At 39.1% G+C, this 27,915-nt stretch overlaps 1 protein-coding gene across 3 annotated transcripts; it reads right to left on the reverse strand.

Moving 5' to 3' along the window:
- Positions 1–1,517: 1,517 nt before the first annotated feature.
- On the reverse strand, positions 1,518–27,752 carry lrrc1 (leucine rich repeat containing 1). Of its 3 annotated transcripts, XM_018688259.2 has the most exons (21): positions 27,012–27,752; positions 19,879–19,996; positions 19,162–19,240; positions 17,671–17,760; positions 14,599–14,655; positions 14,342–14,405; positions 13,499–13,573; positions 13,214–13,358; positions 12,643–12,761; positions 11,763–11,846; positions 10,103–10,218; positions 9,404–9,576; positions 8,191–8,333; positions 7,604–7,723; positions 4,876–5,064; positions 4,341–4,580; positions 4,055–4,144; positions 3,759–3,836; positions 2,961–3,236; positions 2,710–2,808; positions 1,518–2,480 (listed from the first exon to the last, which is right to left on the reverse strand). In XM_018688259.2, the coding sequence occupies exons 1-21, from the start codon at positions 27,168–27,170 to the stop codon at positions 2,328–2,330; spliced, it is 2,667 nt and encodes an 888-aa protein (XP_018543775.1). In that variant the 5' UTR covers positions 27,171–27,752; the 3' UTR covers positions 1,518–2,327. The 3 variants fall into 3 exon arrangements, with proteins under 3 accessions (XP_018543775.1, XP_018543776.1, XP_018543777.1); XM_018688260.2 differs by lacking the exon at positions 4,876–5,064 and having other exon boundaries at positions 27,012–27,689; XM_018688261.2 differs by lacking the exons at positions 1,518–2,480; positions 2,710–2,808; positions 2,961–3,236; ... (2 more) ...; positions 4,341–4,580; positions 4,876–5,064 and having other exon boundaries at positions 6,250–7,723; positions 27,012–27,658.
- Positions 27,753–27,915: the final 163 nt, after the last annotated feature.

Below are 27,915 nucleotides of genomic sequence, written 5' to 3' on the forward strand. Positions count from 1 at the left end.
ACAGCTAATTCTCAAAATGTTAATAATTCCATGTTTGTCCTACAACATGGTAATTGCCATGCTTGAGAAACAAACATTTAAATAAATAAACATTTAGTTACTCAAAGGTCTGCTGCTAAGCAACAATGTTTACACTAAATTTCTCAGTACATAAGAGGCAGTTGAGTATTGATGATGATGAGAGATGCTGAGCCTTATATTACTTGGTTGTAATTCAAGCAGAGGCCTGGTATTTGCTGGCCCCAGTGAGTGAAAATGAGACTATTTCATATTATTAGACATACTAATGGATAACATTAGCCTAATGCTAGCTGGCACTTACTGGCAGCAAATGGGATAAAATTACAATAGTTAAGAGTAAAAAGTTCAGTAGAACAAGAACCATGTATGTGTAGAAGTATTTGTACACCTAGATGCACTGGTCACTACTGTTGTTGTCAACATGCTTACTCATTCTATGACCACAACAAAGTTCAGTAATTATACATGCATATATTAATACTAAACACCTTAAAGATTATGTGTAGCAAAGATCATTGTCCTATCTTTATGTTAACATACATTTGTTTGGAAGTCTTGATGCAGCCATCCTCTTCCCCAGGTGCAACCGCTCTGGTCATGTGACAATTTATACCAAACATGTGACACATACTTCATTGAGATCTTTCATTATTTAAGCACTATCTGGAAATGCTGTGATGCATCACTCAGTAACATCTTCAGCCTTCTAACTGAAAACATATTTTATGGTCACTATAGTGACAGATGGGATTTATTTATGGCCTAATATTGGCCAGTAATATTGTTGCACTAACAATAGCTACCTATCAGCTTTGGTCTGCATTTGAATCAGTAAATGTTGGCAATAAATGTGGAATTACAAATATTTGTGCACATGTATGTATGTTACCAATATATTATTTGCCACATAAACATGCAGTACAGTTATATAAGTAATGTTCCCAGAGTCCCAGTTTTATTACTGAGACATCCAGATCTGTGCTCATCCTCCCCAGGTCCACCCACTGACTTTACATGCCCATCTCTTGAGACAGACGAAGACTCATATCTCTCAATATGAGCCCAAGCTGCCAGTAATTGACTCTGAATTGAATTTCACACACTGGATGTGCTTTTCAACAAGTTGTGATCCCAGAAGATTTTCGACCAGCAGTCAGACATCACCGCACAGCACCGCTGATAAAACAAGTAGTGATCTCACTTTTTATGTGGTTAGGAGCAACCACACAGAGGTTGGACACAATCAGAGAGACAATTGTGTAACATGATGCAATCCAGTACAACACCACCACAAGTTACAACTTCAGTATCTGTCAAACTAACACCTATGTGACACACTGTCCACAAAAAGTGATGGAAGTGAATGTTTTTTTGCAGGGGTCTATCACTGAATTGCAGTATTCTGTGCAGGAGTGCATGTAACCGTGTCCACATAGCCAGTATAAACATCAATATAGATTTGTCTGTCCTGCCAATCAAAGAAAAAAAAACATCTCTTGGAACAATATATTTGCACTTTATTGAGAAAATGAACACTTAACAATTATCTCTTGTTACTGTGAAAATATTGTAGTATTGTAATAAAGTTGTAAAATAATACAAGGCAGGTATTGACATCTATAGTTTGTACATTCTAGACTTTAATCTGACAGCGTTTCTTTTCAGAAACATATCATGTATACTAAGAATGTCTAATCTCACGAGTCTGACTTCGACTTGTACAGCAGGTGTGTGAGGATGTGAAGCAGAGTTCAGTCTGTTTTAGGACTCTGCAGGACTTGGACACCCTGCTGTGAACTCTGTTCAGCCATGTGGTATTTTATCTCAGTACAGACTATAAAAAGTTTGAGGGCCTCACAATGTCACAGGCAGGTACGCTATTTACCAGCACATCCATAACTTACAGCACAGTGATGTGAAGTAGAGGTAGCCAGCAGCATTCAGTGTTTAATTGACTGTATTTAACATTATTTCATTTGGACATTAGAGAACAGTCTGTTCATGTTTTGCTGTTCACTGTAATTATAAAGGCAAAACTCTGTTGGTTTTAGTAACAAAAATAAAATCAGTAAGTTCCCCATTCTTGTAAATGACTTTAATATCACCAAATACTATTAGCAGCAGTTGAATCTGACACAGAAAAAGCTTTACAGTGACAGTAAAAAAAACACATTCCAACAGCTTTGTTTTACACTAATCCTCCACAGTAACATCACTGAAAATTCTTCAGTAGCTAAAAAAACAAAACAAAGATCAGGGTAATAACAGTCTGTGTCCTTCATGTACCATGCACCCCCATCCTGTGGTCAGGGTGGGTAGAAGGCACTGTCGAAACAGTCAGGGTGTTCACGTTTGTCAGGAATGTCAAAGTCATGTCTTGCCTCTCTGCCAGGGTTCTGTGTCAAGAGCTCCACATCTTCATCTGAGGTAGAAGGATGAGTAAGGATGATCCGTGGGATCTGCCAGATGATTGCCAGAGGAGGAAACAGGATTAGGAAGGAAAATAATTCATGAGTCATGATCCATTATGATGTGTAGATGCTGAAATCTGAGAAAAATCAGGTCATATAACACTCAACTGTTTGCTTTTGCAGGATGTTTGAATTTGGAAAAGGATTAAATGAAGTGATTTCAGTGCAAGATAATAAAATGGGTAGTATAACCCAATGAGGGATGAGATCTGCTTACTGTCATTGTGTGCTTGCCAACTTGAAGTGAATCATTTTTCGTTAATGCCTCTGCTTCCAGTTCAGATAAGGTCCTATTCAGGTCGCTCTCCAAATCAGACTGGAAATAAAGAGACATGAAAGAAAACAAAGAGAATAAGAATGAATGGAAGAAGGCGTAATCCACAGATGGCTTGAGGTTTCTTGTAAAACAATGGTGAAATTTGAAAAGAGTAAATTCTGTTTGTGCTGCAGTTTGAGTAAACCACCCACAATGCCGTTGCCGTTGCAGACAACCGCCTCAATCTTCTTGGACAAACAGTCTTCTGTGCTCTCCATCTTGGACTGTTTGCTCCTCTGGCCTCCGCCGTCCTGGCTGCAGAGCTGTCGTCCCTTCACAACCTGAGCATCCTGAGGCTTGTCCAGGTCACACACCTCTTGATGCAGCAGCCTGTCTCTGAGCACTTTCATCTTGATGCAGCTCCCGGCATTCCTGAGGGCGCTGACCGCCTCGTGATGGGTGGCCCCCTGCATGCTGAGGCCGTTGACCTGGATGGACCGTGGTCATATTATACTTTTAGGGGCCAGTGAAAGTAGGAGTGCAGGTCAGAGGTGAGGATTTGAGTTGCACCATGGACTGCATTAGTCACACATACACAAACAGCATTGGGTCTCTTAAAATAGAACATCTATCTATTCCCACTGCAGGCACTGATAAGGATTTCTAATAAATCTAAACCTACCACTGTGTGAATCTAAAGATTGATTTTGAATTATTATCCAGTGTTTCCAATTTGTCAGCCCCATATTGGCTTCATCACTGAACTAAGTCCCAGCTGAGCGAGTGTCCTCCTCTGCTGGTCTTTTGCTGCCCCCAATTGGTTATAAAAGGAACAGCAGCAGGAAGGAGTTGGGTTTTCTAATAATGTTCCTACAGCCAATATAAAGGACATGCATGTGATTTACATTCAGTCAACAATATTTCACACACTGATTTATGTATTTAACAGTCAGTGGTTAAGAAATGATGAAAAGACATGATAAACATGGGAAAAATTACTCTCCTCCTACCTCCAGCAATCTATCTCCAACATGGACCCCTGCCTTTTCTGATGGCCCCCCTTTTGTTACTCGGGAAATGAAAATGCCCTGAAAGAAAACAAATATTCCAGAAATAAATACACAGTCAAAGGTTTTTCTGTTATTAAATTATATTCAAGCTGCTTGTGTATTTGTAGGAGTTTAAGAAAACTAACTCAACCAAGGTAAGATACCCAAGGCTGCTTCTTCTCTTTACCCTCACAGGCAAATGAGTGAATAAGCTGCAGGAGGCTGAGCAATGCCAGCTCCTCTGCACCAGCACTTACTTCATCACGGTCTTTGTAAGGCAAAGAGCCTTTCCCACCAGCAATGCTGATTCCCAGACTACTCCTCTGGCCACACACTTTGATCTGTAACTAAGAGGAAATTGTTTCATTACATATAAAAAAGCTAGACTGCAGTTCAGGCCTGAGTGGAGCAAAACACTTGAGAGTTAACAAACAAAAAATGTAATTAGTCATAATTTGCCACAATCAGTATGCTCTCCTACAGTGCCTAGTGCAACCCCCTCAGACATCATTTGACATTTAAAAAGATACAGTGTGCAGTTACTCTTAATGGCACTTGAGAGATGAGTGATTCCTGAGGAGGGGTCTTCTCTGTCACCAAAGAAGATTTCAGATGCCCTGTGATGGAGGAGATCTTTATGTTGTGGACAGGGTCTCCATGGAGACCAGACTCAGTATTAAAAGCTCTGTGATGCTGAAATTTCCTGCCCTCTCGGGTTTCACCCCTCTGATGGCGAAACCGACGTGGGAAGGCGTCACTCTCTGACAGCTGGCCGGCACCATCCTGGTGAGGAGAAATGAGTGGAAGCTTTTATTGTCTGACTGCAAGACATGTCAGTAGAGCCTAATATATCACTACATTAGCAAAATGAGAGAATGCATACGGATGAAACATTCAGTTAAACATTTTTTCAGATAGGGTTTCTTGGCACATACTGCACAATGATACATCTGGAATGAATGAAAAACCTGCAACAGGACTACATTTGATGAATATCTGCAGTGGAGGTGCTAATAAAAATGTGTATCCCCATATCAAGAGAAGATAAACAAGGACTGGCTAAATTGGAAAACCTGACCTCCTTAGGTTGCTCAATTTCCTCTGCCGCCTTCTCTGCACTGGTGCACCCACACATGCGGTTGCTGGCTGGGAACGGTTGAGGTCCCCCCTGTGGACACTCTTTGTTTGCCACCCAGCTGAAACCTGTGGTGGCCCAGTTTTGGCTACTGGTCTTGGGGGACGGGTTAGTATGAGGATTTCTACACTCCTGGAGATGATCAGAGGACACCACCTGTTGCTGAAAATTTCATTTAATTTCAAAATAATACCTTCAAGGTAATGACTAGTGACAGTGATGGATTAGTGGTGGATATGTACTATAAAACCATCCCCCTCATCTTGAATGCAAATGTAAACCGGTCATTAACAAGATAGGATTCAAAGAGGGAGCGACAAGTTTTCTCTAATTGACCCTGGGAGGAATCTCACGCCTGCCAGTAAGGCAGCACATGAATAAAATCCTGCTTGACTATTCATAATGCATGCATATTTTGTGCACCAGGGGTCATTACTACAGAGCATAATTCTAGTCCTTTCTCATTGGAATAATTGTTTTGAATACTTGTAAAGCAGCTAAGAGAAAAGCTGGATCTCCAAAGCTTAATTTGTTTGTGTCTCTTTGTCTGAAAAAAAGATGTCTCAAAGTGCATCGTGAGTGGGAGGCAAAGAAAGAGAGAGAAAGATAATGGCGTGCTTGAAATGCAATGTCTCACTGAAGAAGCTTCCACTTAAAAATAGTGGAAGGCCACATGAAGCACCACTATATTCATAAGTACAAATGGGTCAGTGCTTGAAACTTAACAGTAACAGCTCTCTTTTCATTTATTCCAACACAAAAGGCAGCATACTTGTCTTCATATGCCTAATCAAAAATGTTCACTGAAATTCAAATAATGGTGCATTTGCCATGAACATTCGCCTTGCGACTACAATCTGGGGTGATGTGTCATTGCAATGTGTTCCTTCAATTGGTCGTTCCTGTTTCACCATGTTTGGGATGTGATGAGCACAAAAAAAATATACACATTAATTTTCCAATATTCTGGAAACATGCTTGCATCAGTACAACATGCAGCACGTGCAGGGTAGACAAGTCAAATATGGCACATGCTGGCAGAGCATTACAGAAACGTCATGCACTGCTGGACAGACAAAACAAGCAATGGAGGGGTCAGGAAATGGAATATCTGGGTTGTCAATATATTATTTTTTACATTCTTATTATATATATAGTAAGAAAGACCAGGACAAGTGTGTCTTATTTTTAAATTTGACATTTAAAAGTTAAGTTAAAGTAAAACTAAGATGACATGAAGCCAGGAAGTCTTTGATATTCCCTCTAAACTCAACAGGATGACTGGTAAAATTAAAGGAATAACAAACGTGGTTTAGTGTTGCACTCATTTTATTGATCAGTGGTTAAGAAGTCATCCAAATCTCAAGGCCCAGTGCCTATCTGAGATCTGTTTTGTGCAGTTTGATCAGGAAATAATTAAAAACATAAAACCAACACTTGAACCAATTTCTCTGGTCCACTTTTTTTGCAATCAATTTAAAAACAAAATAATACAACTTATCATGTACCATAGAAAAGAACAGGATCTGAGAAACGCTGAGAAGTGCATTAAAGTGGAACTTCCAACAACTGTAGCAACAGTTTTAAAGGATGCCATCCTTGTGGTGTGAACCTCATTGTCACCAAACTTCTGACAATTATTCTATACAGTACTCTTTATTAAAGGGTAGGAAAACTTTTAAAATAAAATACAGCTGTTTTTGGCATCTATTCGTAAAACATCGCAAAGCAGTGAAGCACAGCACATATAAATAAGATAGCATTGTTATTTCTGCATAATTACATTGCAGATGAGTAAAGTCTGATGTGCAGCACTTAAATCCAAACTTAATTAATTATCAAATCTATTTATTATCCAAAAAATATGGGTCTGGATATTTTACAGATTAATAGAAAGAGGATTCAAGGCCATCCACTCATCCAATGACAATTATATGGATCGAATAAGACATTAGTGACTGTGTTTTGTTCATTGCTTTGATTTAAAAAAAGAGAGCGAGAGAGGAAAAGTACCAAGTTTGGAACAGAGAAAAAAAAAGGTTTAAAATGTGAAACTGATTAAGAAATTTACTATACATTTTTATTTACATCTGAGCTGCCGAAAAGTATAAAAGTATCAATATTCACAAGAGACTATACAATAATCCTTAATCAGTAGGTCCAAAAACTCCTGCTTTTATGTTTGCCCAAAATGTAAAAAGAAGTATTCACCCAGTGTTTTAAAAATAGATATAGAACAAATATATAATACATTTAAGAAGATTTAACCATATTATAAAGACTTATGATAGTGCAACTACCTAATGTATATTTTTAAAAAGAGGCATTTAAAAAAGTAATAAATCTTTAAAATATCTTTTAAAAGAGCATCTCTGTGCAGATTATTGCTGTGGACGTTAATTAAAAAGAGGAAGGCACAGCGGCCCTGGTAGACTGAGTCAAACACGTTTTACACAGGACTCGAGATGGAGTAAGGTTACAGGTGTCCCGGGGTTTAATCAGGGGAGGGGTAGACCACACCAGGGGTTTGGAGGTAAAAGAAAAAAAGGGGGGGACGGGGGAGGGGGCTGCGGGGGTTGTGCAGGACGACACTGCGAGACACAGGAGGTAAAAAACATTTCTGAGGTAAAGGTCACACAGACGTGGTCAATCTGTCTGCAGCGTTATTGACCTCATTTTTGTTGGAGTCCAGGCCTTTGGCAGCGTTCAGGTCATTGCGGAGGTTCTCGGCTGCTTTCTTCATCGTTTTCAGCTCACCGGGATGAGGCGTGGCCCGCCGAAGTAGAGTTCCCTGTGAGAAGGATCAAGGGTCATTGTTTATATTTGATCTCGGTGGTGAGCGATGAACAGATGGGTTGAAGGACAAGGTCGGCTAAAGCCTACATCATTATGAAATGTCTAGCATTTCCTTTGTAAACAGCAAAATGTAACAGAGAAATGTTAAAGCAAATATGACCAAATTTTGCAACCTGATCCTGCTGAGCATGAGTACGTTATTATTGTCATTGTGAACAAGTTAGCATTAATGTTGGCATTTAACTCAAAGCAGCTCCTTATTCCAGTGTCAAGAGTCAGGAACACACAGTATCACCCAGTGCAACCATAATGCAAACAAATAAGATGTATCAGGCTTTGGAGACAATTCACTGTTGGCTTTAATCTTTTCACAGGATTTGTTGACAATGAGAAAAATCTTTAATCCTTTTGCCTTTTCTGTCACCATATGCCATATTGTGCCCTCGAGCTCACTGCTCTCACCTTTTCGTCATCCTCCTCCTCATCATCATCATCCAGGAAGTGAATGGCACTGGTCCTGTTCATGGCTTTGTTGTTCCATGTGTCATCTGCCATGTCATTCACCAGGCTCTCCAGGGCTCCAAAGCGGGCAAGTTTATCAGAGCCTGGGGTTGTTTATAGAAGAGACAACACAAATTGTAGTACAGGAATTCATGCACGCATAGAAATGCTCAGAGTGAATTACAGAGTGTGAGCTGAATTGAATATTTGAGCAGATTACAATCAATATGGTTATGATTGCTTTTCTGCAAGCTGCCAACTCAAGCAATGAAAGCTGTCACATAACCCAGCGCTTATAAGAGAGAGCCTGAAACTGCCAGATCACAGTTTCAAATCCCAGCTTAGTCACAGGCTTACAGCAACACAATCTTCCCTGCCCCCAACTTCAGCTTCAGCCTCACTCGTTTGACCTCCACTGGTCTTACATCTGCATCTCCCCCTCAAGAGAAAGACAGCACGTCATATAAGTGAATGAATAAATGCGCCATTTCTTATGGAGGGAGAGGCAGACATCTTTTGAAATGCAAAATACAGTGATATGATGGAACGGGCATTTTGCAGTGAATGACAAATACTCTACAGATTTACATGCAAGTCTGTGCATGACAGCAAAGGAAATAAAATTACAATAAACTGTTGAATCAGGCAGCAATAGAGCCAGCCCTCAGCCGCATCTCTATACCCAGTGGGCGAGCTTTCAATGGCATCAGGCCAGCAGCTAAGCCTCTTTAGCTGTCCAATCCATTGCATTTCTGAAAAACATAACCAAGGAGAGCCTCAAGGGACAGGAGAGGGCCTGATCTTTTATAGGCGCTGTGATCCTTTACAGGACCTCATAATCGACAGGGAAGGATCAGAGAGCACAGAACACACTGTGCTTCCCCAAGCACATCATGCGATAATGTCACCAAAAGCGCAGGGCACTAAATACTCAGAGGCAATGCAAGAACTGATGAGGAATATTGCTCAAATGTCATGGTGCTGGCTACGGAGTTGTTTCACTCAGAAGACTGACACTGAAGGACCATGGAGACACTGATCAAACACTGGTTGTGAACACACAAGACCAGTATGAGAAAAATGTCCACTGCTCTGGATGGCACAAATGATTCATGATTTGGTTATTCAAACCTTCAGAGGCTTATCTCAGGCCCCCACTTGATAAAAACATTACCTTTATTGTCTGGTTCACATGGCTGTTGAGGCAGCAGCACGCAGGTGAGCACCTTCTCGCCCGATTCAGGATCCTCGTCGGTCTGAAAGGTGAGGAGAGGCTGCGACTGGTTTTCTGACAACCACAAGGCTTTTAGTCGTAGCGTGGTCAGTGACATTGGTAAGTGGGTGAGCCTAAAAACAAACAGGAAATAAATCACCAACTGGCTCATGTCATATAGGTTATAAAGGAACCACAAGATACCTGCGGTTTATTTTCACAACACTGCCTTGTTAAACATTTCGGATTAGTATTTGTATTTTGACAGTGTTGTTTTGACAGCAAAGTGGAAGGGAAACACTCCCCAGACACAGAGGTGATCATGTTTGTGTGTGTGACTCAAGCAGCAGGCATTGCTGCAGCTTTCTTTGAAGACAAAGCTTGAACCAAAACAGGTAGAGGCAGAGAATCAAAGCCAAAACAATCCCTGACTGACAGTGACTGAGGAATATAGTCAAAATATCAGGATAATCTTGGGGGATCAGACAGTAAAAAAATAAGTATTTAACCAAATATCGTGTTTCATGTTTTGTAACATTTTAGTTTGTTTTTGCTTTTTTTTATCATTATCACTTAATCAGAAAGTCTTTAAATTACTGAGGCAGAGTGCGTTTTTACTGATAAGTTGCTAAAAACTTCTCTCCAGCTTGTTGCACATACCTATTGCCAGATACATCGAACACATGGAGTTCTGTGGCTTGTGACAGCTCTGATGGTATCCTCGTCAGTCGGTTCTCTCGTACACAGAAGACATTCAGACCGCAGCAGCCTCCGATCTAGGTAACAGAGGGGACATCATGATCAGGCTGCATGTCGGTCACAGTGACAAGTATCTCTTGAAGCATAAAAGCATAGTATAGGCACAAACACAAAATGTTTTCAGTGAGGCTTTTTTAATTTCCAGGTATGTGTGTATATAAATCTGACCTTTAAACAATGCCAGGACAAAAGAAACCAGAGTAAATCTCTTGTCAATATTTGGGCACTTTGTCCCAGAATTGGTGATCTCGATAGCAGATTAGTTAAATGTCAATGGGATGTGGCAGAGGGACCTAAAATTAGGAGCAATTAGGCCTAGTAGCCAGACAAAGCAGAGACTTCGTGGGCCAGCTGAACTGCAGTTGTGATCTATTAATCTGCTCAGACAATGACCTGCAGGAGCAGAATACCAATATAATTTCAGAGATTCATCATGTTAAAAGGAGCTGGTTAAGCTGATCATTTAAACGAGTAAATATGTTAAGTGCTTCATTTATCCACAGGAGAGAAGTTAGTAAATGAAAAACAAGGAACAAACGAAAGGTTTTAAATCACCATTTTTAGAATGATTCGAATACATGATTTCATGTGAGCGGGGAAAAAGTGTTCAGAGCAACTAATCAACAATCAATGGAATCCATAAAAATTGGGCCAATGGTCAAGTAGCTCGGCAAAGCACAAATCAATACTTGGGCCATGGTTACACTGTGATTGTTAGAGAGGTCATGCAATGCTGGTTTGAGAAAACAGTGACACCATCGATTCATTCTCCAGGCCAAGTGTGTTGAACTGTTATTTTTCTCCTAACACTGCAGTCCTTGCATGATTAAGACACAGGGCCATTGTACAACGTCTAAAGAAGCCTTTCAGATGAAGCTTTCGACCAGGCGTGCTTTCACTTAAACAGACAAGAGGTTAGAAAAGTATGTCACGTACAAACACAATGGAGACACTCAGTCAGTGCTGAGCAGACCAAGAGGCCAGTAAATGTGAAATGAGGAAGCACAAGAAAGTGCATTGTTGATCCAAAATGTGAGTGAACTTCAGATAGTTAACAATTTAAACCAATGAAAATCTCAAAGTCACTCAACAGTTACATTAAAGCATTATATTATATTGCATTATGCAGTCTAACGACCATCATGACTTCATGTTTATAGTATTTGAAAATGTGTCTCAAAACTACAGTTCATTCAGAAGAATGTTCAAAAGAATGTGTCTATGTACGCATCTACAGCAAAGAAAGTTATAATTCTGCAAATTGTAATACTTGTACCACCTGCAGGCAATGAGTGTTACAGCTCCTGTTTGTGGTTTTTAGCTTTACATTTATATATTCAAACCTGCTAAATGTAAGAGTTTTTAACTGGGCATATTTTCATCATGTCATTTTTTGCTGACTATTTCAACTATAAGCTTGGTGTTATTACATTATACATATATATATATATACACAGAAAACTGACCTCCTGACTATACAACCTGTGAGTTTTATGGTCATCAGTTGTCTTGGAGTACACTTTTTATTCAAATGATACTGGTTGACATATGAAAAGCTTACCTCCTTGGGTAACGACACTAGCTGGTTTCTGTCACAGTTGAAATTGGAAAGATGCTTCAATTTCCCAATACTCCTGGGCAAACTCTGTAGCAAATCAAATCAGCAATTAGAAAGAACAGCATTAGCTTGCCCAGTTTTTTAAATACACTGGAAGCTTAAAAACAAAGGCAAAGTAAAAGTATTTCCCTATTCTGTTCTGTCTCTTTACATTAACTTTAGTGTTTAGAGAAAGTTGTTAGACAGTTTGTCTCGTTGGTCGATTTAAAAAAAAAAAAGAGGACAACATAGACATCCAAATCATCATGTGTCATCAGTATGGTGTAAGACAAAAGGAGATGTGGTGGAAAAACAGACAGACTGGACGTGTATGTATCACCTAAATGTGGTTTTCAATCCCTGTCTCACTGTGTGTGTCATCACTATCTGTCAGTGAGTGAGTGCATCCATAATAACCTATCCTGAGCAATTTAACCTGAACTGGGAACAATGACCTCCCTGTGCTTCTAGCCAGTACTCAAAACATGCTGGCCCGCACCATACAGACCTCTAAATGATAAAAAATTGTTGTGTTTCTTTTAAATGATAAAATCTATTCATTCCTAAATTTGAAAACATGGGTGATTTTGGTGGGTATGTTTTTATTACTCATTGCATTCTTTTCAAACTCCAGATGTTTTACATTTCTGTGTTTAATAGATTATGTCAAGTTTAAACATGTGCAATTCAATAGTCTGCACATCAGCCTTGCCTATAGCCATTTTCCAGTTTGTTAGCATGGGCTAGTCAAGGCCAAACTCTGTAAATTAAGTGTGAAGTTACTGATTCCATAGTGTTTCCATTACATTTTAAAGACTACGTGTTAATACCGTTGCAAACAAACCTGTATCTGGTTCTCTGTGAGCACAAGTTCAGTAAGACTTTCACAGTTGCCAATGCTCTCTGGAAGGTATGTTAATTTATTCTGATCAGCTTTCAATATAGAAAGTTTCCGTAGTTTTCCTGCAGAGAAAGAAAAAATGTAAATTAGATATTATAAACCAATTAGCAGGCTGATGGCGCAGTCACTGTGACTTTGTGGAAAATGTATGTAGTTGTCTCTTAAAAATTATTATTTTCAATACATTACATTACTGTGCATTCATTTGTCAGACTCTTTCCAGAGGCACTTACAGTAAGTGCATTCAAACCAAAACATCCACTTGTCTTGGTACTGGTCACATTAAATGTAGACATCAAATCATATTGGCTCACCAAATACAATACATACAGCATCTTATGTTCCCTGGATTTAATATATGAACATGCCAACCAGCCATTTTATATTAACCTTTAAAGGAAGAAGCAGTATTTTCCCATACATGAGAATCCCCAGTGAAGACAAATAACCTGAGATCAAGTGTCAAAACATAAACAAGACAAGCTTGCAAGACAGCACGAATTCACAAGCTTACCAATGCTTTCCGGTAGAGCATCAATGAGGTTCTGAGACACCAGAAGGTCAGTTAGTGACTGCAGGCCTCCCAACTCCTCAGGAAGTTGCCCTAGTTTGTTTTCTGACACATCCAGACACAGCAGGCTTTTCATACTGCCCATCTCCTGAGGTTCAGAGCAGAGACTTGCAGTAAGCAAACACATATGTCTACAATAACCAAACACTGAAACAGTGGTACCAAAACTAATAGAGAGACAGTAACAGAATCTCAAATACAAGAAATACATCTGCATGTATAACTTACTGCAGGTATTTCAGCCAACTGGTTTCCATCCAGCCACAAGTCCTTTAAGCTGACAAGACAGCCTATTGACTCTGGCTATGTGGGAGGAAGAAATGCAGAGGTTGAAAGAGTAAGAGCCAGGAAAATAGAAGAGGAAGAGACAAGAAAAGACAACAAAGCAGAAAAAAATCAATATTAATGACTTTCTTCTAGCAATGTACTTCTTTCATTTTTTTTAAATTCAAATACGTGGTGTGTACACATAGCAAGGTGCAGACACTGGAGGCTTAAGCTCTAAAAATCAATTAAAAATATGGATCCACAACTTTCCCATGTAGTTCTATTAATGCTTATTTTCATTTTAGAATTCACTGCTTTCTACAAGAGGACATTACACCTATTGTGCTGCTTTTTGGCATCATGAATGGAAAAAAGTATAATTCTGGAAATGTACCAACCTATTATCACAGCTCAGCAGAAAAAACTCCAGACAACATCCAACAATGTTAATATCTGAGTTCAATGTACAAACAACTCAGTAATACATAGTAAATAAAACAACACATAAAAATTCATTTCTTTCCAGTCTGACTTTGCTTGATCTGTCACTAAATCATTCACCATTTGAGTTAGACCGCTCACATAAGATTACAACTTAAAACCACAGCTCAAAGCAGATGGTCATCCTCTCAACTGCATGATAAGAGGTGAAAGCTGTTCTCGAGGGACGCTAATCTACTTGGACATGACAAGAACAAGGAAATGGGAAAAGTTTCATTCTGCTCATTTTGTGAGGGGCCATGTGGCATTCTTCTGAGATTAAACAAGTTCACAAGCACCCAGAAAAAAAACAAAAACACTTACCAGACTGTATAGTTCATTATTTCCTAGGTCGAGTTCTTCAAGTCTATGAAGCAGAGATAGTGACCTGTGGATAACAAGGAGAGTGCAAATGAAAATAAGTCAAAATAAAAATGGAGAGGTTTTCAGCATGTTCCTCTGTTAACAAGACAAAGTTTCTCCTTGAAATGTAGTTTTAAAGCCTCTCTTTCGTACTAAGGCACATAAAGTAACCTTTGGAGATAAATGATACAGACACATATACAAGATTGATTACTTACTCTGGTAGGAATGTGAGCAGATTTTCTCTGAGTTCTAGTGATACCAAATTGGAAAGACTGTAATGACAGGCAGAAAGAAAGATTATTATACGCCTCTGTACTTTCTATACACCCTCTACTCATATCTCCACAACACAGATAAATATTATAAATGATGCTAGTGAATGTTTTTAAAACAAAGAGTTTTAATGAGAACTAAACATGGCTGTAAAACGTCTCCTTGCAATCAGATGTCTGGGAACAGGAAGTACTTTAGAGGTGTGTCAGGCTTATCAAGGCCCTGAAATTGCAGCAGCATAAACAACTGCTGCGTACTTTAAATGAAGAGCAAAATGTCTAAATGGCTATCACAGACCAAAGTGCAGGGTTATCTTCTTTTAATGCTGCTTATGTATGCCTGAGTGCTGTACATGTACCTAATTAATGGAGGATTTTATGACAACAGCCAACTAGTCCAGTACAAAGTCCGTCTTGTTGATCAGAACCCAGACTAAACTATTCAGCCTTCGAATAGGATTAGACATGGACCAAGGAGTTAACATCGTTTTCAACATTTTCATGATCTAAATGCCAAGTTCTATTGTGGCCAAAAAACTGATCAAGACGTTACAGCTACACTGCAGTTTTCATTCTTAGATGGTATGTTTAAACTGGGGCTTCTTAATTTAATCTACATAGAGTTTAAATGACCCTCAACTGTGACGACGTGAAATACAACCACTACTTTTTGTTAATCTTGCTTTGTGCCAGTGTTTTTCATTCACCACAGCAGATCACTGAGCCAGAGATTAAAAGACAAAATCTTCTAGCGTACGCTGTCTGAAATCTGGTCTCAGTGATCGGCTAAATGATGTAAACAACCACCTAACGTCATCAAGTGTCTCAGATTTCTGTGAACACCATTTTCTTTGCTTTCAGAAAACACTCCCATCTCAGGAGATAAATGATGTCATGTAACCCCTCGAATATTTATCTTATCCATGTTGTTCCAACTATGTTATGGTTTTCATTACCTTCTTCCCTTGACAGAGAGCAGGCCTCAAGTCTCTGCATTATGTAAGAGAGATGTGAGACAAATGTGGGGGCACATGCTGTACCATGGAAAAATGGTGAAGGGCGATCTCTTGAACTTTAGGTGACTTTGTTGATAGGAAAATTATATATGTGATACAAAATAATGTAAATCAGATACAAGCACAGTTCCAGCCCTTGTCTGTGTTCAGTTTGTAGCTGTTGCCATGGCAAACAACATGAGAAACAGCTTTTATAGACAACTAGGTAGACTACAAAACGCAGATTTCTGAAAGGAAGCATCAGTTTTCTAAAATAAATCTTTTTGGGAGAGCATAGAAATAAATTCTGTGTATGAAAAACACTGTTGCTAGGAAGCACATGGTGTGCAAGAGGGCAGACCACAAATCTGCAGTGTTATTAATGACATTTACACAGGAACATTCAATTCAAAGCATCCAAACCTTTGAATCCTGATTGACTTTAGCTGTACTGTTTTTATTTTTGTTTATAGTTTTTAAACAGCAAGATTTAACATGCTGCAGCATATTTCGCAACCGAGGAAATATATGCAACCTGAGAAAAGCTCAACACACAACACAGATACACATGTTTTAAGTCAGTTTCAGTAGCGTACAGACTATCAATGATCCATTATAATATGGCTCTCATCAAAAAATCTATCTGGTGCATTGTGTCTTGCGTGAAATCTAATTTAGGTCTGTCATTAGGCTAATATTGTATAACATCAGATTGACATTTAGCTTCAGCCCATCTATACGTATTTAAGTATTATTTCAAAGTCCATAGTTCTGACCTGTGAACACTAAAAGAAGTGAAAAATATATTTTCTTAAATCACACAGTTAGGCCGTCATCCACAGCCCATGCATTATCTCTGAGACGTTAAGCAATAATCCTTAATTTATGGCACCATGGCGAGCCAAGACAAATCTCTGTTTAGTTAAGCTCCAGCTCTTTAAGCAGTTATCTAATAGTTAAAATATGCCATCCAGACCACTGCCAATAATCATTTTAAAGTGTACTCCTGGACAACATTAATGGGAGTTTCACTGTAGTAATCAATATCAGAAAAAGTGCCTTAAAACAAAATCGCCATTGACATCTGTTCTTTATATTGTGTTTCAATATAAAGTAATCAATTAACAAGGCATTATGTATTTTTTTAAAAAGAAAGTGTCTGATGAAAAGGTCATTTGTAGCAATGGTTGACAGTAGCTCCTGAGAAAGCCCATCAAATATCAGAATATTATCAACATTTTTAACCACAAGTGCACATCTAGACTAATTTTATCCCTTAAAATCCATCCCTGTAAGGATTTAAGTTCAGATTCTTGTAAATTCCTGACTTTCACTAAAAACATCCCTTGTGGCAATTCGACCCAAAAGCACATACTTCGGTTATTAAATCCAATTATAACTGAACTCAACAATAATGGAGGAGACCTCACAGGAATAAGAATGTTGGCAGAGAGGAGTTTTCACTACTCCGGATTATATGCTATCTCACAACAAGCCTTTTGCCTTTTATGAACATGGACAATGCAGCCAAGGAGTGGACACTGACCAATGTGTCTGTGAAGAGTAATGTGATTGGTATGTTTTTCCCTAATGCAGCAAGATGGAGGAGATTTTAGAAGAAATTATTACAATCAGGGAGACAATAGAAATCCAAGTACTTTGACTTGCTATATAAGTTTCTGTTGATAATAGCATTTATGATTATTGTACAGAAGGAGCTGTACTAATGATCTGGAAACATTAAAGATTTCTTAATTCTTTTATCTAAGAAGGAACACTGTCATACCATATGTTAATTGGCTGTGTAGGAGGACCTCAAGTCATCATGTTGATTGGCTTAAAAAAAAAAAAAACGGCCAATTTGCCACTACATAAGGAGTCACTCACACAGATAAGTGCCATTGTAAAGAAATGTTCTGAGCTCAGTGCATTTTAAAAAGAATGTTGCTGCCTTTAAAGGGGAGATCCACTCATTATGTCAAGGCAAATGCGATGAACTAGCACACACAGACATACTTACTTTCCAATGTTATCTGGAAGAACTTGCAATGAAATATCATTGATGGAAAGGCATGTAAGATTCCGCAGCTCTGGAAAGCTTTCAGGTAACCTGTAAAAATAAAACACAATGTGACCACAATGAGAAACGCCAGCAGAAAATTTAAGAAAATAATCAAATTCAAATGATGATGTGTCTGCTGAGAATCTAAAGCAATGTTAAGCAGGGGTTTACCAGCACTTTCATCAATGCAATAAAAATCGGCACTCTGATCTCCTAAAAAAGGGGTTTACCCACATGCTCATTTTGTAAGTGGACACATCATCCACTTGTTCAATACAAAACTTTCTTTTGTTAAGTTTTTACATGGTTACATCATCCTCGTTAATACTGCAGGCTGGTCAGGCAGGACTACTTAGGTGCTTTTTGGATATGCGTACATGTGAGCATCGTACATAAATGTGGGAGAGGCAAAAAAAAAAAAAAAAAAAACACTACTCCAGTATTTCTCCCCAGGAACATTACTTAGAATGAATGTAAGCCAGAGATCAAGAAAGCTATCAACAAGTAATAATAACTGACTAGACATCACCTGCAGCCTGAGGCTGGTATTTGGACCCCAGCAACCTCTTATGATTTAGTATGGAGCTCTAGGTAAACTAAAACTTGCTGATATAAACCCAGTGTCCACCACTGACATTCAAATGTCTTGTTTTTAAAAACAAGACAAAAACTATTTCTATGTTTTACATTTTGATGTGTTGAATCACACACAAAATGCTTTTATTCCATATAAATTTCATATATTTATATACCTGTTATTTTTACACGTAAAAAATACAGTTTGGGCCTTTATTTCATGACTGACAACAGAATGACATCACGTTCCTGCTAACCCACAGCTGGAACTAGACCTTTACTATAAAACTGTTAAAACAGGACAGATGAAAGAGCGGAAAATGAGGTTACTACTGTGGAAAAAGAGTGGTGTGTTTGTGTGAGTGCATGTGCACTTTAAAAGTATTGAACACCAATGCCTCTGTAATACTATTCATTGTTGCCTCCTAAACTATAGACTGAAAAGCATTGTGGTTTTTCCCCTGCTGGGGTGCAAATTAGACTTGGTCTCACCCACACAATATAAAGCAAACTATGCAATTTGTCAAGGAGAGTGTATGAATTTTCACAGCGGCAGGAATAACAGCAGGGGATCTTAAAACACACACACATGGATTCCTCTCCACAAGAAAGATATATTTTCTGTTAATTTTCAAACATTTATTCCCTGCTTTTGTTATCAACATGTTTTAAATCTGGATAAACAGAGAAGAAGAGATCAATATGTATCAAGTATAAAAATCAATAAATGTGAAATGATTATGATTTTAGCAATGTTACAAACCTTTACAGATGAATATTTCTGGAGTGAAAAGCATTAAATATAAGTATTAAATATGACTGATAATTTGTTTCCTCTTTTGAAAAGTAAAACAACATAATCTGTGGGACTACCTTGTTAATGGATTTCCACTGAAATCTGCCACTTGGAGAGCTTTGCAGTATGAAATGCTCTCTGGAATTTCCATAATATCTGAGAAAAGACACATGTCAAAAACACCTTTTAATAATGCTACTCAGCTTTTAAACATCTAATTGTCACATTCTAATATTCAAAAACAAATATAAGACAGATTCAGCATTATAGTTGTGTAAATGTATACATAACAGACAGTTGCTTTGAATGCAAGTGAAAACAATAAAAATCACATTAATGGTGCAGAGCGGTGTGCAAAGATGCCATTTTGTGGTATATCAAATGTACCATTGTTTAAAACAAACAGGACAGTGTGTTAAATGTTTGTACTTTCTTTTAACTTGAATTTGATTCGCTCTCCAGCCACAGCTGTGAACAGGCTGCTGCTCTGTTGCAGTTGGAGAAACCTCACCAGTGTATCCAAAGGAAAATGTTCAGGTCTATACAGCCAACTTGGAAGATTCAGGCTAATGCAAACCATGTTTTTTATGCTTGTTTGTTGCATCAGCTCCACTAATGAGGAATAAATCTGTCAACTGTCATTCATTAGTTGAATTTAGTGCTGTCTTACTCAACTGTAAAAGCATATTCTCACAGATATGAAGAAAATACACAGAAATGCAGTTTTAAAATGTGATATGAAGCAACTGAATATTAGTTACTTTGGTGCTGCTGTGGTATATCACCCTTCTTACCATTTCGAGAGACATCCAGCTCTACCAGTTGCATGAAGTTGGCTATCTCTGGTGGAAGTCTCTGGATCTCATTGTCACTCAGACCAAGTTTTCTTAATTTCACCAGCTGGAAAAATGGCTGAAAGGTAAAAAGAAATGTGTATTCAGAATAAAGCTTTCAAGTAAAAGTAAATCAGTAAGACACACTGAATCCTATACAATATATTTATTGAATTTATATTTAACTGAAGGTGATTTTATGGTTGGTGACACAAATAAAACGTTTAAATTATAATCACATCTTTAACAACGGTTGATTTTTTCTTGCAGCAGCATGCAGTAGCATTTTCAGAAATTATAATGCCTGAGCGCATTTTGCTTTTTACATTTGAAGGCAGTCCACAGACCCACAAGCATTCTCAATCATTCTGGCTGATTAGACGTCTGCTCAGGTTGAAGCTTGACGGGGCTATGATGGGAAGTTCATGAGGTCGCCACAATGTAAGAGAGACAGACAAAGGCGCAAGATGTCTCCTGCTCTAACAAGAGTCACTCCAGTAAGAAAACAGAACTACCTGCAGAGTAACTGTGTACACATTCAGCACTCCACTGTGTGCAATGCATTTGAATAGCAAGCAAGCAAAAATGACAATAGGTGACTAGAGGGCTTGACTGGAATCGAAAGCAAGAAAAAGACTGAAGGTCGAGGCATTCTTTTCATTTAAAAGATTTAGCATGACAATGTGAGCACAATGATGAAGGCCAGTGTGTAGCCTTAACATGCTGTGTTTTATTACTGTTTAGTCAGTCAGTCAACTACTAGTCAATAAGGGCTTTTCTTTATTCCTTAGTATTGCCTTGAACATGACCTTTTTTTTTTTTGCTTTGTAACTCTAAGGGATTCTTGATATACACTGAGCATAGTCTGATATCATCCACAATTACATTCAAGCAATTTTGTGAGACGTGAGTAGCTATTATTCTTCTCTACTTTCAAATCTTGTGTTACCTTAAATAATAGCATACAAAAAACCTCCTGTTTCAGTGGGAAGCCATTTTTTGAAGAATTACAATTAACAGGACAAATGTTCTCACTGTGAAATATTTAGATTTTTTTTTTCAACAGGCTGTACTGAGGATGTCTGACAGCAGGTTCTACAGTCTCCCAGTTAAAAGTCTAAGCTGAGACCCTTCTCCTCTATACTCTGCTTTTCCAACACTATCAGATAGGATGCCAGGCCTAAACTCATAAAATTGTTTTGTCACAAGTCGCCACTTAGAAGTACAAACATCTGTCTTTGTTCTCAATCTCTGAGAGAGAAAGATCCAGTTGGCACACTAATTTAAAAAGGCAAAAGCAATTATCATAAGCAAGCACATACTTGACGCCCATAACAAGAGCGGGCAGAACCTTGCTTGTGCAGTGGTGAAACAGGTAGCTAACAATGCTGCTTCAGGTTCCGCTAAAGTTTTGGCATGAACAAAACAAAAACCAAAAAAAAAAAAAAAAAACTTCCTCCTCTGGTCTTTATATTTTCTCTGCTGTTGCCTGTTACATGGCAGGCCAACTGTGCCTGAGAGCTCATTAATGAATGAATTTTCAGAGGAAACTAGATCAGTGCTGCTCTTTAGATCCCCTTTATATCACCTTACTGTCCTGAAGCGGCATGCTCAGGTACATTTTTGCCTGCATCTCAACAAGGTTATGATGAATTGAAAACTTTACTGATGTGAAAATATGTTAAGCTGTAATAAAGGTTCATTATCATCCGTGCAGCTGGTGCGCAGACAACCCACACATCTCATTATTGTAAAATTAGCCTCACTCTTTCAGCACATTACCACCCTTAATGATCTCTGATTAATTCTTAATGATTGTGCCACTTGCTGCTGCCCTCGAACGACAGAACCTGGTGCATAAGTGTTCTGTCTCTGGATTTTTAATGTGGGCAAGGAGGGGAAAAAAAGTTATGAAAGCTAGAATCACAGGCAGCACATAATAAAACTATAATGTTATTAGACTGCCAGATCACCTGAATATCTGATCTTAGCTAATGTCAGCTAGGTGTAAAGGCAATCTGTAAAAATGTGTTTGCATTTTTAAAACTAACGATCAGGCTGCTCATTATCCATGGACCGTATCCAGATACAGATCACATTTTAATAATGCAGTGCACAATAAATACAGCCCAAGAGTCCAAAAGTCAAACTCCACCCTATTACAAAATGCACATGACATTCCAAGGTCTTAAGAAAGTTCAAATAGTCTCTAATCCATCATTTCATCAAGCAAACAAACCTGTCGTCTTACAAGTAACGACTGTTTGTCTGAGCTTTTACATCTTAACCACCTTAATTTCACTTTCAAATTTCACTCACTCATAAAAAAAACTTGAGTACAGTCTCTGTCTCCTAAGTCAGTCTCCCAATCACAAGTCCTGGGCTCAAAGATTTGTCTCTGTCTTGATGATATCATCAAGGGAGTCTTGGCTTGTGCAGACTTGTTCATTTCCAGAAAGCCAACCTGAAGCGTGACAGATCAGGAAAATACTGCAAATTCAGTTTTGATTTTGATTATACCAATGCCTTTACCACTTTCAGACTTCCTACTTGAGCTATGCCTCTCCTTTATAACACAGCACTCGCAGTCGGAGGCAAACACAGGTACTTTGAAACCTTCAGTATCAAGGACTCAAGAGAAAACAAAGGCAGCCTCATTTAAATGCTTTTATCTGGTTTTCTAATCCTCCTGATAACAAAAAAGACAGTCAGAGGAGTAACAAAGAGCAGCATATAATTGATTCTTCTGTCGCAAAATTTGTGACAAGCTTTGTGATTCTTGCATTAACATACTGAGAGAAAACCTGTTCTTCCCGTTAGTGTCATTCGGCACCACGCCCCCAACAGTCACCCATGTGTGACACACAACAACTAAAACAGGCTGAGTCAAGAATACATTAACCATTTTCTCAACTTCCAAGTCAATGTTTGAATCTTCAGTTTCACCCTCAGCACTGATGGTGGTTTTGGGAAGTGAGCAAGCTGTCACCATACAAGATTTAAGTTTGTTAGTTTTGTAACAAAAAATCTTACACAACCTAACCAAAAGGTTATAAAATCAGCATTAAACGGTTTCATTTATTCTAGATGTAGAGTTTGATAGATTATTTTAATTCTCATGTCTTTCACTTAAGCCTTCATGTCTTAAAGACATGAGTGTTGAATGCCTAATTCAACACTCATGTCTACAACACTAATTCAAGTTTCACTGTAAGGTTACATGTAGGTTACATACTCATATGTACATGTTATAGTATATCACAGCAGAGGCTAAAGTTAAAACTGTCTCAACCACAACCACATGTCAGAAATTCAGCGACTGCACTAACCTTTATGACACTTCTCTCTCTACAAGTACCTCTTTTCTGAGTCAGTTTAACCACCATCCTCCTGCTCAGGGATTCACAGCACCACTTTCTTCACCACATCAAACATGTCATAAACCCTGCAGCTTCCTGTCTCAGACCGGATATTCTTTCTTCCCACCATCACTGTGATTGTGTGTGTGTCAGTTTTGAAAGGCCTAAATGGCAGTTAAAACAGCAGACCCCCAAACAGTTGCAACTATTATTTCCATTATCAATTCATCTGCTGATTATTTTATCATTTTATTGTTTGGTCTGTGAAATGTCAGAAAATTGTAAACAAAAAAAATGCTCATCAGAGTCTGATTGTTTTGTCCAACCGAATGGTCCAACAAATTCACTAACAAACTCTAGTCTAAATGCCTTTTTTGATTTGCATATCGAACAATGAGAAAAATAAACTTGAGTTATATAATCATTTTATTGCTTGTCAGGCTGGAAAATATAATAATTTTATGGCTGCAACTAACAAGAGTCTTAATTTTCGATTAATCCTCCTAGTGCTTGTTTTATTCATCCAAAGAAAAGCATCACATCCGCTCTCTGAGGAAACTGAGACCACAGAATGTTTGGCCTTTTTACTTGAGAAATGACTGAAATTATTCTTTTTTTTTCTCAGTTGACTGATTTATCGATTAATTGTTACAGTTCTAAATAATTCTGCTATACAGAAGTACATGTAAACGGCTTCACACTGCTTTAAAAAAATGTTTAAGGGTCTTTGACGCAGCCATCAACACCTCTCCGTCTTGCAGTTTCACTGGAGCTGGGGACACTGGAAACTACATTCATTTTTAAACTGGATAAACAAGCAAACACATTTCAACAGCCAGCTAGACTTGCATTCCTATTCACCCTTGCCAGGTAGTTTCTTAGTTTGACTGTTGTTTAATAAGCTAATGACTGCTGTTTACAAACCCGTCTGATGGTATGTATAGTGAGGAACAGTTGCTTAAGGGAAACTTTGAATAAACAAAGAGACACAAGTTACTTTTTGCTAATTTAGGCCATTGTCTCAGCACAAATAATGCATAAAACAAACAGAGGAGACATAGGGCCCAGCCATCATACACACAAACATATACTTAATGTTTCCATGACTTGGTCAGCAGAACCTTCTTTGTAAAACTATTGAAACTATCTGCTCAAGTTCAACTTGCCTCATCTTGTCACTGTAAAAACACACCTTTACCGTTTCATCTTGCTGTTGAGGCTGCCCTGTGCATGTTTTTATCTGCCTGCTGTGGTTGAAATGATTGACTTGAAATATGTTACTGCGTCTAGGCTTTGTTACATCATTGTCAATACAGTAACAAAGTCAAGTGGTCAGCGTTTATTCAGTTAGCCACCTCTGAGGCAAATGTGATGAGGCCACACAGTGAGCACTGAAGTGGACGTTTCTTGGGTTCACTCAGCAAGCATTGATGACATTAGTTACATACCAAAGAACACAATAAACAGTTTCTCTTGTTGGCATGCAAATAATCCACCCCTTTACCCCCTAAACATACTTAGAATATTTCCAAACTGAGTATAGAGATTACTAAATTGTTAAACAGTTGCGTGTGTGTCTGTTGTCACAATGAGAGAGTACACCTGCTAATCACATCTAATGCAGGGCCAGACGATGGAAAGAGAGTTAACACTGCCAGCACCTAGTTTGGCAGGTGTATTGTCTTCTCTGTGTGTGTTGTTTTATGGCTTTATTGGGCTGTACTTTTCAATTCAGGTCGACGATTCATTAGAAAACACTGGCACATACAACTCCACGAGTGAGGCGACAACAAAACACATAATGCTGTCTTTGTTTTCAGTCAGAATACCTGTTCCTGTGCTTTTCTTCAATGGACAAAGTGAGCAGTGTGACACAGCCACGGGAGATTGCTAACATTATCTCAGTTTCATCAAATTTCTATGAGCATGCCAAGCCCAGAAATATTCTCTCTGCTGTCTTTTCTTTTCTCTATGGACTTCTGTAAACTGCAGACCTTCTATTTAGACGAAAACCAAGAAAGGAGGAAACATCGCAAAGGCAAATAATAGTCCTTCAATCCTATCAGCTTTACAGCTGACCCACCACGACTTCAGTTACACGAGGTCAGGACAGTTTTATTCCAGCCTAATTCCATACTCTCTCCACTTGTCAGGAACAGCTGTAAACCCAATAAATTACCAAATGTACTCCCTGCTTTTGAAGGTTATACTGAGAATAGCTAATACAGTTTTCTAAGGCTTAAAATATACTCTCCAGAGCGGAACTGAGAGTACCATCTACAGCAAAACCGGTTTGGCTGAAAAAGTTAAAGGGAATATGCCACAAGACCACAAAGTCAGTAATCCTCTCCCTCACTGTGGCAGCTCTAGGCTATATGAATGTCGCAAAGACACCACAGCTCAGACTCTGGGATCTTCAGCTTCGAGCCCGGACATAGAGACATACTAAATGAACCATTCTCACACGTGGGAAATAACATGCAAATCCGTTAACTTGTATCCCACTTAATCCGGAGCACTAGGGTCACAAGTAAGAAGGCTGGGCTTGCGTATCCTCACCTCACCAAGCTACACTGCAGACTTGAAAGATGACTTCATGTACAGCTCTACATTGGATAGACAGTGTTGCATCGATTTTGTCATTATACTTAATCACTCTGCAAACTGACAATTCATTTGAGTTGTTAATCAAGCAAAAGTACCAACTATACACTGGTTACAGATTCTCAGACGTGAGGATTTTGCTACTTCACTCAGAATTTAAAAAATATTAAAAAGACTCGATATCTGGAGCTCAACTGAGTGCATCTCTAAATGACTATGAGAAAATGATCAACAGATTAATTGAAAATGAAAATAAATATATAGCTGCAGCCCAAAATGACAACATTGCAAGATGAGATTACAGATCATTTTACAATATATTTATCATGATGATCTATGATGTATTTTTGTCAAAAAATAAATAAATAAATAAATTCTAAGCTCAAGGTCCAATTACTGGGATTTCTCTGGAGCTTTCGGCCACATCTCATGGCCTTCATCAGTGGATGCAGTCTTCCACTTCTACAGTCAGTAATGCACCTTCATCCTTAAGTGGAATAAAAGTCTTATTTGCAAAAGTGAAAGCCTCTACCTGCTTGCCAATCATACCCACATTACTGGTATTTCACCTCTACCACAAAATAAATATGCTCTGGAGCACCATTAGTCACACTCCTTTTATATTAGGGTGCTGAGTCATAAATATTTTGACTTTAGTGTTGTTTGATGTAGTTCAACTCTACTGCCCCTGAAGAATTAGATATTTCATGCCCTCTGCTTACAGTCATGGCGCCCAGAGATCACAGACAAAGGGTCATGGGTATTTCTGACCTCAGCCTGGGATCACCTGCCCAAACAGGTTTGACAAATCAGACACAATGCCAGGGCTTTGCTGAAACATCTGGGACTCCTATAAACTTTGTTTTACGATCAAAACCCAGACTGTGGCACAAGCATTGAGTTAACCTGCGGTGTGAGGAAATTTCCACCTCCACAGTGTGCCTGCCTTGCTGATCTTGCGTAATTGTTGTCCCCCAGGTCCCACCAGACTCTCACGGGACGCCTGATCAGCTCAGTTAGCGGGTCCGTGTCAGTAGCTCTTTGACCGAGGGGACACGTTACATGTGACCAAAAATAAGCTACGATACCCTGCCCCTGAACCTTAGCGAGCGGAAGCTGTTTTCTGCTTACCTTGGGCAAGTCTCGGAGTTGGTTGGCATCCAGCAACAGCTCCTCCAAACTCCGTCCATAGCGATAAATCTCATCGGGCACATACAGCAGGGAGCAGTGGCGTTTATCGATCATCTCAACATGACGGTTGCACCGCCACAGGGGTATACAGTGAAACATCACGGGGGAGGTGGGAATAAATCTCGTACCCGTGCGATAAACAAACGGCGGGGAGAAGGAGGGGAGGGGGGGGATGCAACAGATTGCTTACGGCGGGACAGTCCTGGACTAAATTCACCGTCAAACACGAGCGAAGCGAAACTCACACGCGAGTAAACACCGAAACTCCAGCTGTAAATAACGTTACCGAGCTAGCGTTGGTTAGGTCGCGGCGAACATGGGAATTACTCTCCGTCCGTCGTTGTCTCACTTTGGTTACTTTGCAGGCACCTGTTTTTTTTTTCCTTCTCCACTTGGTTCCTCGTCTCACGTCGACCCCCGCCGCTTTAAAAAGCCCTCGTTTGTTAGCGTAAAAAACACAGGCTACATCTCAGTGTAGAGGCGGGTAGCATTCTCGTTTTTTTTCGTCTCGTCCCGCAGTTAATTTCCTCTCCCGTCCAGTTTCTGACCCGGAACATTCACTCCCTCATTCCAATCCTACGTCACCGTTCCAGGCTGCTCCTCCCTCCGGTCCCTCCTCTGGATAGTCCCGTCCCGCACAGGGCCGCCATGGTGGGGCACAGAGGACCGATAGCAGCCCCTGGGGACCCCCCAAACCGAGGGAGGACACCCGGAATAAAAACCACGAACCTCTAACGTGTATTTAAAATTATTTTAGACACTTTATAAGCTTTATTTAAAAGATAAACAAGTAGAATGTAGCTATGAGAAAGGCTTTACTATGTCACTTTTATTTATTTATTTA

This window comes from Lates calcarifer, linkage group LG16_LG22 (genome assembly GCF_001640805.2).
Source record: "Lates calcarifer isolate ASB-BC8 linkage group LG16_LG22, TLL_Latcal_v3, whole genome shotgun sequence".
Lineage (NCBI taxonomy): Eukaryota > Metazoa > Chordata > Actinopteri > Centropomidae > Lates > Lates calcarifer.

What these genes read in the sequence shown, in the direction of transcription:
- lrrc1 (XM_018688259.2), bottom strand. Translation starts at nt 27,170, where the DNA reads ATGTTTCACTGTATACCCCTGTGGCGGTGCAACCGTCATGTTGAGATG. An exon ending in TAGTGTCGTTACCCAAGGAG is followed by an intron (nt 10,219 to 11,762) that starts GTAAGCTTTTCA and finishes TCTGTTACCTAG; the next exon opens with ATCGGAGGCTGCTGCGGTCT. An exon ending in ATGTGAACCAGACAATAAAG is followed by an intron (nt 8,334 to 9,403) that starts GTAATGTTTTTA and finishes AAACAACCCCAG; the next exon opens with GCTCTGATAAACTTGCCCGC.